The 12656-nt window shown below is 46.3% G+C and overlaps 4 protein-coding genes across 4 annotated transcripts; 1 reads left to right on the forward strand and 3 right to left on the reverse strand.

Annotated features, from left to right (window-relative positions):
• Positions 1 to 104: 104 nt before the first annotated feature.
• Positions 105 to 6049, reverse strand: PHALS_00211 (transcription factor; the record flags this gene model as incomplete). The annotated part of the gene is made up of 16 exons (XM_024729137.1): positions 105 to 553; positions 623 to 2846; positions 2920 to 3396; positions 3486 to 3558; positions 3639 to 3663; positions 3728 to 3796; positions 3872 to 4274; positions 4335 to 4426; positions 4503 to 4540; positions 4610 to 4710; positions 4780 to 4967; positions 5044 to 5216; positions 5285 to 5328; positions 5397 to 5606; positions 5676 to 5734; positions 5824 to 6049. The coding sequence occupies 16 exons, from the start codon at positions 6047 to 6049 to the stop codon at positions 105 to 107; spliced, it is 4851 nt and encodes a 1616-aa protein (XP_024572253.1).
• A 167-nt stretch (positions 6050 to 6216) lies between these two features.
• On the reverse strand, positions 6217 to 8878 carry PHALS_00212 (uncharacterized protein; the record flags this gene model as incomplete). The annotated part of the gene is made up of 4 exons (XM_024729148.1): positions 6217 to 6520; positions 6599 to 6693; positions 6772 to 8609; positions 8713 to 8878. The coding sequence occupies 4 exons, from the start codon at positions 8876 to 8878 to the stop codon at positions 6217 to 6219; spliced, it is 2403 nt and encodes an 800-aa protein (XP_024572254.1).
• A 265-nt stretch (positions 8879 to 9143) lies between these two features.
• PHALS_00213 (gtp-binding protein variant) lies at positions 9144 to 10317 on the forward strand (the record flags this gene model as incomplete). The annotated part of the gene is made up of 9 exons (XM_024729159.1): positions 9144 to 9157; positions 9233 to 9305; positions 9400 to 9447; positions 9503 to 9550; positions 9611 to 9706; positions 9768 to 10046; positions 10112 to 10151; positions 10217 to 10223; positions 10308 to 10317. The coding sequence occupies 9 exons, from the start codon at positions 9144 to 9146 to the stop codon at positions 10315 to 10317; spliced, it is 615 nt and encodes a 204-aa protein (XP_024572255.1).
• Positions 10318 to 10360: 43 nt separating this feature from the next.
• Positions 10361 to 11316, reverse strand: PHALS_00214 (carbonic anhydrase; the record flags this gene model as incomplete). The annotated part of the gene is made up of 2 exons (XM_024729170.1): positions 10361 to 10863; positions 10932 to 11316. The coding sequence occupies 2 exons, from the start codon at positions 11314 to 11316 to the stop codon at positions 10361 to 10363; spliced, it is 888 nt and encodes a 295-aa protein (XP_024572256.1).
• Positions 11317 to 12656: the final 1340 nt, after the last annotated feature.

The following is a 12656-nucleotide window of genomic DNA, read 5'->3' on the forward strand; positions in this document are numbered from 1 at the left end:
GTATCTGGAGCGGAACGACGCTTCGCTTTGACTTCAAAAGAGCATCCCACAATTGGTCAAAAAAATTAAGTGTCTTTAGATAATATTAATTAAAGTTGCCAAAGTCAGCAGGTAAAGTCTTCAAAAGCCTCAAAATTGTTCTGATCCATGGGAGCTGAAGCAGTGTTGAAGTCACCGAAATCTCCGAAATTAATTTCTTCTTTGGTATTCACAGGCAACACTTCGTTCGCTGGCTTCGTTACTGATGCCTTAATTGAGGCTGAGCTCAAATCATCATAATCGCCCAATTTAGAATCATCAAGCACCGTAGGCGGATGCAGCGAGCTGTCGCTTGGATCGGCTGCCGGTAAGATTTTGGGCACATCTGCAGTTGAGACGGAAGCAGTATTAGCATCTGCAGATGCTTCAAAATCGACTGATCCAATGTCACTAGTCTCAGCCGCCGTTGGTATTGCAGTGTTGTACGTAGAGACAGGTACAGTACCAAAATCTCCAAACGTTTCAAATTCAGAGCTAGAGTCATTGTTGACCACAGGCAAAAATGATGGGTCAACTGAAAACTGACCCGACACGAAGGATGAGGAGGATCTATTTGCTGACGTTGATACCGTGATAAACTCACCAAATTCATGGTGATCATTAGTTTCTGAGGCGACGGGCGAGAACGGCGACTTTGTCATTATTTCCGGTGCATTTGCCGGCACAGCACTTTTTCTTGACGCACTTAAGTCACCGAATGCATCATGAGCACTACTTATTGAAGCAGCAGCGGGTATACAGGTTGGGGAGAACAGCAGATTTTCGTCCGATTCTGAAGACTCAAATGTTGCCACTGCTTCGTTTAGAGCGGCACCAGCATCGTTTACTGTATTCAGCTCGCTACTGGGTCTATCTGTAGCTGCTGAAGACAAAAGTAACACTTCAGTAGCAACATTGTCGGTAGAGTTCGGAGCGGCCGCAAACGCATCAAAATCCATATTTTCCATAGCAGACGGAGTCAAGAAGGGCGAGCTTTCAAATGCCCTAGAATTTGCAGCAATGTTTGCAGAAGCACAAGAATCCGCTTTCAAGCTTGTCGCTACACCTGACGAAGGCATTGTCCTAATCGAAGAGTTTTCAGAATTACCAGTATCGAAAGAAGATGGGGCCGCATCAAACTCACTAAAGCCAAACTCGTCTGCTTCAGCGCTTGGTGCGAAAGACATATTGCCTTGCGATGAGAGACGTACTTGGGTCTCAGCTGAAACTGGAGCTATACCAAAAGCGTCAAATCCAGAACTGTCATTTGCATCAACAGAAACTAGTGTCAATGGCAATTTAGCAGGACCTTCCCTAACATTAGCTGTTAGTGATGTCGTGGCGTCTGCGGGATCAAAGCCACTGAATGCATGGAATCCATCGTCTGCAGCAGTATTTTCTAACGGAGACGGGGTGGGCGAGAGCAGCAATCTAGATGAATTCTCGACAGTCGATTTTGCTATCGCACTGGTAGCCGATCGCGGAGCTGACTCAATGTTGCTCAAAGGATCAAAGCCACTGCCGTCGGTTACAACCGAAGAAAAAGCCGATATGGATGGAGCAGAAGGTGCTGCCATCGGAGATGGCAGACCTTTGGAGTCGTCAAGAGCAAATGGGGCAGGTGCATAGGCATTGACCACGCCCCCGGCAGCACCCACTGAATCAGACGTTAACGCTCCATTAACAATCATTGAAGGGTGTGAATCAAGTGACAATTTTTGCTGAAGTTTTGCACTTAGAACTGCTTCTTCTAGCTCGCCTTCGTAGCTAGAAATGTCAACCTGCAATTGCTGGATCACCTGCTTCTGATTTTCTACGAGACTTTGCAAAGAGTGTATCAAGACGTGCTTCATTTTGTCTTTCTCGACATCTTCATCAGCCCCTGACGTAAAAGCCGTTGAAACACGCAAATCTTCCCGTTTCATTACAAGAGTAACTAATTCGTGACGCAGCTCATCCAGATCCCGAACCTTCTCACAAATACCCTCAATAGTTTTTTGCTTGCGCTTCACGCCAGCAAGAACCTGAATCACTTCATCATTCAACTTATTAAGCTGGCCCACCATCCTTTTGTTTTCCTCATCACCCAGAAAGACTTTGTCTGAACTATTAACTGACGGGCTGCCAAAATGTTCACAATCAAAGTCTGCATACATCCGCTGGGATGGCTGGATTCCAGCGGCAGGAGTATGAGAAACTTTTATGGACTCATTGCTACCAAAATTGCGAGAATTGATCCGATTAGCATACTGGTGGGTTGGCAGCGGCGCCACTCCGGTAAAACTAGACGTTGACTTCACTGTCAATGCTGGGTTTATACAGGTTCTCCCACTGATAGTGTCAGGCACTTCAGGTGTCGAAATGTTATGAAGCCCTCCTGAAGGTGTGGATGCCGACTTTTCGCCAGAACCTCCCGCATAATTGTTCAGCGCATTACCACTAACTGGATTTAAAGAGCTTGCTTGCGGTTTGAAAGAGGCAAGACCAGGTAGCGGGGTATCTTCAACAATAGAAAAAGAATCAAAAGCAGACATACCCTCTGGCTGAGGTGGTGGTAAACTCCCTTGCTGCATTTGAACCGGTGCATCATGTTGCGACGGAATTCTTACATTATGTCGCTGAGAGCTAGGAACGCCATATTGAGTCATATTCTGAAAAGTTCCACCGGAACTAAACGCTGTCTCACTAAGTTCGCGCGGTAATGTCGCCGGCATAGGCAAGCCGCGCTTGCTCACGCAGACAATCAAGTGCATAGCCACGTAGAACTCTTGAGCGCTTAATTTGCTATCTTGCGTGATATCAGCCATCGACCAGATATTTCGCAACACCTACTTTTTTCATTTTGTTATCGTCAAGTTCATATTTTGGATGACACTTTCTTAACAAAGATAGGAGACGTACAATTCGATCTAGACCCGACATTTGAAATAGCGTCACTGCTTCACTTCCCATGATAAATCCGTCGCGATCAGTGTCATATTGCTGAAAAATATTATCATACTTGCTTTTTTCATCTGCCGAGAGAGCGTATGGTCCTGTGGGCGTGGGCTGCTGCTGCATAGAACCACAAAGCGGTTCAATAGGGTGACTTTCCTGTGATTGAATAGGCTGTTGTTGAATACTCGAAGGAGGTGGCATTCCATCCATCATTGCAAGTGGGTACGACATTGCTGCAAATTGACTGAACCTCTGCACCGATACCTGTTCTCCTCTTTGAATCATGCTGATCAGTCGCATGGCTACGTAAAACTCATTTCGCGACAGCTCGCTCCTTTGCTGGGCATCTGCAATGCTCCAGATCTCGCGTAAGGTAGAACTATCTAAGTGTGAGCGCGCAAAAAACGCTACCGCTTGCTGCCCACTTATGGCATTGCGGTGCTGGTTATCCACGTGTGTAAAGAGCAAATCGTAGTATTGCTTCTCTTGGGGCGAAGAAGGCACCCACGCATGGAGAAAGCCACTCATACCCCCGTTTTGATTTGCATAAGCACTTGCACTCGCATGAAGCTGCTGCTGCGGATTGAACGGAGCATAGTGATGCTGCGAGGGGTTCATGGCAAGGGGACAATAAAAAGGAGTTGGAGCTGTGGGAATCTAAATGAGGATAAAACGAAACGCACTTCGTATTTTGTCGAGTAAATGCAACTTATGAAGAAGATAAGTTGCCGCAACGAATTTTCTATCATTTACTTTCTTGCTTTCTTTGTACTGGCGTCTCCTCCACGACTTCTTCCCCGCTTAGCGACGGCAGCGCGGACGATCGGGGGCGGGAGGCTCGCTGAAACAATATCAGTAGAGTTAACGTCGAATCTGATGAAGTGGACCATTATAAGCTGTTAACAATAATACGTACCATTGGTAAATTCAATGGCAAAGATCTGGTTAATACCGACAGCAAGTTGTTTAATGGGTGAAAGGCCAGTAATTTTCGTAGGAACATCCAGTGGTGTTTTTTGTGACTCGCCTAAGCCAAGTTGTCCAAGCTGATTACGACCCCAAGTGTACACATCATTTGTGGTTGTGAGCGCCGCTGAAAAGTCATCACCACAGCCAATTTGTTTCACGCTATTCTCGACTCCAAATGTGGAAATGTGCACTGGCATCTCCACACAATTATCTTCTGGGGTATCACCACGTTTCACGCCAAGCTGACCAAATTCGTTATCACCCATTGCAAATAAACGTCCGTCGGTCAAAAGCACGAGAGTATGCTGAGCACCGCAAGCAACGAGCTTGACTGTATCATTTTTAAAGGCCTTAAAACGGACCAAGCACACTTAGACGTTAGACTGGGTTGCCAAACTACGCGTACACACCTGGACAAAACGAGGTCGTGGAACCCGGAACTGCGAGCGGAAAAACTTCGACTGGCCTGCAACCGGTAATGGTTTCGAGTGTCCGATTTGACCTACCGTATCGAATGTTTAAATATTTAACTTAGCAGTGTAAACGATAATGAAGCATATTGGATGCGACAAACTCACCGCGATCGCCGTATCCCCATGTCCAAAGACTTTTGGTTCTGAGCAAAAAAATATAGAAAATATTGATGATACGAAGGCTATAAAGCAAAATGACCAAAAATTTGTACCCTCTAACGATGGCGGCAGCATGTGATCGGCCAGCAGATAATAATGTGATGTCACGACCAAGCAAGAATTCTGTCGGCTCATCGATGTCCCGATTTTCAGGCTTTACACATCACCAACATTCAAAATTAGGAAAATGTATAGCATGTTGCCAAATATAACTTCGTCTTACGCTGGTGAAATCTGAAGCATCATTGTTAAGAAGCTGCGGAACCCATTGATTCTTGTTGGACGCATCACCAAGTTGACCTTGACTATTGGAGCCCATGCTCATAAACACACCTGGTCTTTTGGTATTGAATTGATCGTTATCGCCAGCATCTTTTGTTGTCATGATAACAAAATCACCACCACAACATGCTGATGACACAGGTTTTCGTGAGCATGTCTGTTAGTCGAGGTATAGACATGTTCATTGGAGCAATCGCAGGCATACCCAGATCGACTGGCACTTCAAGTTCTCTTAAAGCAGAAATCTTCTTGGGCACTTTCTTATTTTTATTATCCTGGTGGCCTAGCTGTCCGACCTCACCATTACCCCACGAGTAACAATGACCTTCAGTCGTTATTGCCAAACCGAAATTGGATCCAGCATGAATTTGGGAGAATCTACAGCAGCATTGAGGAAAATGATGTCTTTCATCAATTGCAATGATCAAGTAGAAAATTGTCCGTACCGTCCTTCACCTTTAGAGCGCTTCTCTTCCGTGACTGATTCCAACTACATGAAGATGTTGCCAATGCATTAGGTGCTTTTCTCATTAGCATTATAGTGACAGCCATCTTTACCATGCGAAAGTGAGAAAGCTTCTCGTGCACAATATCCTGGTGCCCCAGCTGACCAGAGAGGCCTGTTCCAACGGAGTACAGGTTGGCATCATTGCAAAGTACATACGTGCACGTCTCGCCGCAAGCAATAGACAGGACACCAATGCCATCGAGCTCGTGCACCTTAGTAGGCTTCCATATCACCTTTGCTTCGTTCTCCGGTAGTGCCAACTGAACAGCCAACGATTAATCTGCACTATTCTCATAGCAAACGTACAGCCACTAGTTGCATAGACGTACCTGTCCGTCCTCATTGTCTCCCCACACAAATACGGAGGACACTGGAGTTTTTCCCTCCTCTATAAAGCCATTTACAGCCGCAAACTGTCAGATTATCATTCGGCAATTTAGAAGCCATTGGCCAGCATGATATTACGGCATTACACACCCAGCGAAGGAATGCGACCAGCACAAAACTTGCAAAACCAGTCACCCTCCGGGACCGCCGGCTTGCGTGCAAAGTTGTTGCGCGGTTTTGTGTTGCAACATGTGCAGCCTTGGACACACGCGGTGTGAAAGGCACGATCGCACCCGTCACAAAGAACTAAAAACTCTTCATCGTCCTCTTTACCGCATACGCGGCATGCGTCGGCGCTCATGGTCATCGGCGCCATAGTCAAGTGAAACTCCTGGACAGTTTAAAATGTACGGCGCCGATCGTGTGGACCACGTGATTTACTTAAGAGGTACAAATGTAGACACTCAAATTCATGTTCAATTGCAATGGATAATTTGGAATATGTGCATGACTCAAACGCTTTAGTTGTTTTACTCAGCACAATCAGCGAGAGCGTAAAACAGCAACCATATGATCGCCCTTGTACCCAAGCTGCCGTGCTGCTTGGCCCGGAGGTAGAATAAAAACCTTAAATCCTTGAGAATCCATTTCTGCGGCTCCTCCTGCGCGGGCGTGGCCACTTCGCCCCTGAATAAGATAGTCAACAAATTCTTGGTAGCCGCTCGCATCTGCCATCGACTCGGGCTTTAATTCGTACACAACTCTTCTAACGTTCGGGCGTTCAAGCTGTAAAAACTCAGGCGACTTGCTCAGGTGAGGCAACATCACTACATCTAGATACATGGGCCTACACAAATACAAACAAAGCGTGAGATTTGACGGACCGGATACCAATTGCGCGTAATATCGCCGACAAGTGACATACAGTTGACGGTTCAGACCAACTGAAAGGGAAGTAGCACTACAGCGGCACTTGAACTTCCCGCTTCTCTTCAAGTCGAAGTTCCACTCGCTTGGAGTCTGTGATGAGCAAGCAAGGTTCGGATCGTAAGGATCTCGTGATGCTTAACAAATTCTGCTGCTCAAGCATTTACTTACGACAATCGGACGAGGCTCCATAATTCGAGGACTATCGGGCAGAGGTCCAGGTCCATTAAATGGGCGCCTCATTGTGTCGAATGGAGGACCGCCACGCTCCCAGCTTCTGTCTCTCTTGCGCATCATATCACCTGGCGGAAGTGGTCGATTTGGACTGCGGCTTTGACTACGTGGAGGATGAATGCCTGGCGGTCCATCTCGTCTTGGCGAGGGTCTGAAATCAGGCGGACCTCGGTTGTCAAAGTGGGTCCGAAAGCCGCCGCCGCGCATCGGACTAGAGGGACGTCCCATTGGCGATGTGCCACTACCTCTGCCATCAAACGGAGCAAAAGGAGGTCGGTTGTTAGGACCTTGTCCGTTAAAATCACCGCGTGATGGACTTCTAGGTCCAAATTCGCGTGGTGGACTTCTAGGTCCAGGTCCGCGTGGAGGACTTCTAGGTCCAGGTCCACATGGTCCGCGTGGGGGACTTCTAGGTCCAGGTCCGCGTGGAGGACTCCGCGGGCCGGCAAAATCAGGGTGACCGGTAGGTCTTGGAGCAAAATCATTGCCGTTGCCACTGCGTGTAGGACTGTATGGGGGGACTCGAAATGGACTTCGACTTCGACGAGGGCCTCCCATACCACGGCTGCCGGCCATGCCACTACGGGGACTACCTTGTCCAGGTCCTGGACCGTCCAAAAATCCTTTTTGTCGTCTCGGGCTCATTGGATGGCCTCGAAAATTTAAGCGAGGTGGAGAACGTCCACGAGGTCCGTTGTTGTTTGATGTATCACGTCGGGGGCTTCCATGTCCACTGGCAAAATTATTTCGAAGTGGGCTTACGGGCCGGTTAATCAAGCTTTCACGAGGTGGACTGCCAGGTCGTCCATTCAAGCCGCCACGAGGCGGGCTGCCAATTCTTGTATTCGGACCATCGGGTGGTGGGCCACCAGGTCTTCGATTAAAGCTATTACGCGGTGGACTACCAGATCGTCCATTTAATCCGTCACGAGGCGGAATACCAGGCCCTCCAATAAACCCACCGCGAGGTGGGCTACCAGGTCTTCCGTTGAATTGATCACGAGGTGGGCTGCCAAGCCTTTCACTCAACCGTCCACGAGGTGAGTTGCCAAATTTACCATTAGAATTGTCGCGAAGTGGGCTTCTCGATCGACTCACAATTCCGTTCCGAACAGGGCTACCTAGTCTTTCATTAAATTGACTTTTGAACGGACTGCCAGGTTTGCCAAAAAAGGCGCCGCGTGGGCTTCGTGGGCCCGAAGGTGGACCGTTTGAATCATTCCCAGGTTGGCATCCTTCGTTCATAGGCATTCCAGCACGACCCCGACTTCGGCTGCGCTCTCTCGGTGGTTCACTTGGACCACCCTTCGTCAGAACAATATGCTCATTGTTAGCAATCTTCTTAGGTCTATGAACTCGCATCGCTGCATACTGCTCGTTCGAAGACGAATGCAGTGGCAACGAAACATTTGACAGCGCGGAAGCATGAGCAGGTTGGGATGCAGAAGTGGAAGGAGATGTTGGATTAGGAGTAGCAGGAAAATCAGCAGTAGTTGGAACAATTGTCGAAGCATCAACAGTAGGAACAGCAGCAGAAGCACAAGAAGTGCCAACAGCCGTTAGTTTGGTGTTATCTTCAACAAGGGAAAAATGTAAAGACGCCTCGAGCTGCGGCGTGTCTGCCGATGCCAACTGAGACTCATATTTTTCCTGAGAGTTTAATTCTGGCTCTGCATGAGCAGCAGCAGACAAGCCGCTACCTGAGGGTCCATTGGTACATGCAACTACAATATCTTCGTTACTAACCACTTCTCCAGCCTCAAGCTCTAATTGATCTGCAATATCGCATAAAAAAAAACCATTGTATTAGCTTGCAAGAAGTTTAAGGTAAAATCATATAGCCCTTGAGATCATTTTCGCATGAATCATGAGCATTACCCGTTGAGTTGGAAATTTCCATGATTTTATTTCGTGCGGCATTGTCTTCATCTTTGGGCAACACATTATTTTTTATGTTGAGATACTTGTCGTAGATGGTCTCTCCACCACTACGCCGCGTTTTGTGCGGTGGCACGATGTCAGCGTTCGAGTCTCCGCCTTCCATTTTTTGTTGACGCAAAAAGAACAATATTTCACGTGGGCCACACCATATCTGGCACAATTTTTTGTTACTACCTTCAAGTAGCTTTAGCTCTTCAAGCTGATAGATAAACTGTGCTGGTGCTTTTTTCAGAGAGGTTAGTTACAATAAACAAAACGGCATTTGTCTTCTTTACAACTCGCTTCGTTGAGAGAGCAGACTCGCCGACAGTCCTGACAGCATAAAAAGCAGCTACATCGAGAGCGTGCTGTACTTCAGAGAAAGCATCATGTCTCGAGACTAGTGCGTTTGCTTCTTCTGGCCCTTCTCGCTGCGGTCTTTATGCTCATGATGATGCGGTCGATATTTATACTGCAGTGACCATTTATTCAAGCTCGTGCTGATTGGCGACTCGGGCGTCGGTAAATCTTGCCTTTTGCTACGCTTTGCGGTAAGTACATGTCCTCGCAATATAGTGGCCTTGATACCTGCACAAATAATGTTGCGAATCGATAACTGATTGATGTAATTTATGTATGCAAAAGGATGACGCTTTCACAGAAAGCTACATCACCACTATTGGAGTAGATTTCGTATGTGATTCGGGGATAGTGATGGCTCCAGCAGATCTAATATCGGTATTTGCAGAGATTTCGCACAGTGAAGATTGACAACAAGACCGTTAAGCTACAAATTGTGAGGATGACTAGCTTTTTAACAGGTTGATAATTTGTGACCTCGTGTGCTATTTTTCAGTGGGATACGGCTGGGCAAGAGCGCTTTCGTACTATTACAAGTGCGTATTATCGTGGTGCTGACGGTATTATTATGGTCTACGATGTCACCAGTCAGGTAAATTGATCTGATATGCTAATGAAGTATGTATGATATGATGATTTGGAACTTTTTGCAGGAATCGTTCGATCACGTTAATGACTGGCTAAGTGAAGTGAACCGATATGCAAGCGAGGGTACATGCAAGCTTCTCGTGGGCAACAAAAGCGATATCAATGACAACAAGGCGGTGTTGTATGAGACGGCCAAGGCTTTTGCTGACAGCTTGTCGATTCCGTTTCTAGAGACAAGTGCTAAAAATGCGCAAAACGTAGAGGAGGCTTTTTTGACAATGGCTTCTGAATTGATCGCGATTCGTGAAATGGTTGGCGAATCCAATCGGCCCACAGGCTCTAAGGTGAGAAAGCTGGTTATGCTGGCTGCAATCTATATGTCTGACTTAATTTATCACGGCACGAGAAGTTGTTGGACAATGCTAAAAGCGGCGGCAACAATAATGGATGTTCATGCAATTAGCTCCTCAACGACGTTTACTAGATTGGTGCTTGCTTCACAGTGCTATATAAGGCATTTGGTACTGATGTGCACTAGCCGAACGGCATTTAAGTAACAAATGCGCTTTCAAGTAATATTGATGCTGCCTATTCTTTTTATGCAGCGACATATAATTTTCTTTGCAGTATAGCCCACACAGAGCAGGTACATCGATTCTTAGTGGTCGAAGTATCGCACGAGCTTTTCAATGTTGACTGTCTTGCTGTCAGTCTCACCTTCCTGTGCTCTGGCAATGGCACTGTTGATCTCCGTTTCGCTGAACAGAATCGGTTCATTGGACATAGCACGTTTCACGTATTTTGTGCTCACGCGGCCTGGCTCCTCTTCGTGACCTTCGACTAATGATCGAATCATGTTACCCTGGTGCTGGGATCGACGCAATGGAGCATCTCCTTTCGGGAAGGAATGGAGCTTGTAGATGGATTTATATTTTTGAACGTACGACTGGAAATCAATGTCCATCTCATTCAGCTGGCCGTTCTTAAGGTCGTACACAAGGCCGTGAATGCGTGGAAAGCCGTACTTGACTTGATGGCGTTGCACTAGCCCAATCTTAAACACGTTGATGCATTGCTCAATCGTGTTAAGCTCCACCGTACGACGCAAACGTTGTTCGTGGTTTTCAATTCTCTCCAATTCATCACTATGAAGCCGGACGACTATAGCAAGCACACAAAACAAATAAAACACGAGCTTTACTCAACATACCAAACAGATTGCGTCTGACCGTCACGAATATTGCGCAACCAGTTGTCTAAAAGTCCTAGATGCTTATTTTCCAAAGCAGCATTGACACCGCCACAACCGTAGTGGCCACACACAATGATGTCCTTAACCTTAAGGTGTTCTACAGCGTACTGCACAACCGAAAGCGCGCTTATGTCATTGCTCACCACAAGGTTTGCCACGTTGCGATGAACAAACATTTCACCGGGTGCAAGACCCGTGATCTCCTCAGCAGGCACACGAGAGTCAGAACAGCCGATCCACAAGTATTGCGGATGTTGGCCTTGCGCTGTCTTGTCGAAATAATCCGGGTCGAGTAGCTTTTTGCCCTCACACCATTTCTTATTGTTTTCAAACAGACGCTCAAGGGACGTAGGCAGTGTCATGTTGGAAGCATGAGCCAGATGGGAGGGAGCACGAGCTATCAGCCTCGACGAGGTATTGAGCAATCGAAACGACATCATGTTCACACTGAGAAAAAGTAAAAGTGTCAGTACCATTCGTGCTGTCGATCCCCACCGAACACTTGACCATTTAACACACTGTACAATCGCATAACATGAATTATCACAGGCACTGTAGACCGTATTTTAAGTTCAGAAGTAACATTGTGAAGTACCATAATGCATTTTGTTGGTCAGTACTTGATACGACAATCTTATTTTGCATCGCCGTGATAAAGTTTTGGCTCAGTTGGGAAACTTTCAATATTTCACGCTCACACTAATTCTTTTTGTGATCGTGTAGCTTATCTGAGCTTACAAACACCATCATATGCTTAGAAAACTAGTTTTTCCTTTGGAGCATATCAATGTTCTAGATGCATCGAGCATGATGATCGTGCGAAAGAATGTTCAGAGCATCGTGACTTTATCGGGGCGTCGAACGCAGTCAACCTTCTCAGCATTAGTATCCGTAGGGTAGACGTTAATGGATACTTGAAAGCATTCTACAAGTTCGTTAAGCTGTAAATGATCGGTCGGCTTTTAGCTGGACGGAAGAGACCCTACATATAGAAATCCCCTTATAGCAGCAGTGGCGCTTAAACACTATTTTTACAATCTTAAGAAGGTTTCCTTACTCTTGCCCGGTAAGTGCCAAGACACGCAGTGGAAGACGCTCCTGGCGTTCGTCGTGAAAGAGATAATTACATGGTGGTTATCACGAACAATTTCAATAATTACGGCCTCGCTAGCTCCTACGGGCATTATCACGACGGCAAATGAGGAGTTAAAGCCAGTAATTGCCTTTAGTTTGTAGCCAGAGCTAGGATAATTTAACTTATCCGGCAGCTCCATCTATCGATACCCAAAAGTAACCTTCTCACAAATCATCGCCTTAGCTATTGATGGTATCAGGTCTCAAATACGTTAGAATTTGCAAAATTAGGATGTCACGATTGTGTGAAGCTATCCTCCGTTTTGCTCACCAGATCATATCCAAGAGCAATACTGATCGTTAAGGCATTCTTTTGACTAGCAAGGACGTTTCCAAGCTTATCCTTAAACTCACCAGGGTGAAACCCCTCGTATCGGTGTGGTTTTTTATTGCTTTAATCCCTCTAGCTGGCGTTTGCTACATATATATGACAAGGATAATCCGGTGAAACTGACTAATATGTTATTCAAAAGGGAGAATAAAAAAAATGCTCAACTTTTGCCATATATTAAAAATATCCCAACTTTTCAAAAAATAAAAAAAATACCCCAGCACGTAAATTATCACC

The sequence above is a fragment of the Plasmopara halstedii genome (genome assembly GCF_900000015.1).
Source record: "Plasmopara halstedii genome assembly, contig: Scaffold_110, whole genome shotgun sequence".
Lineage (NCBI taxonomy): Eukaryota > Oomycota > Peronosporomycetes > Peronosporales > Peronosporaceae > Plasmopara > Plasmopara halstedii.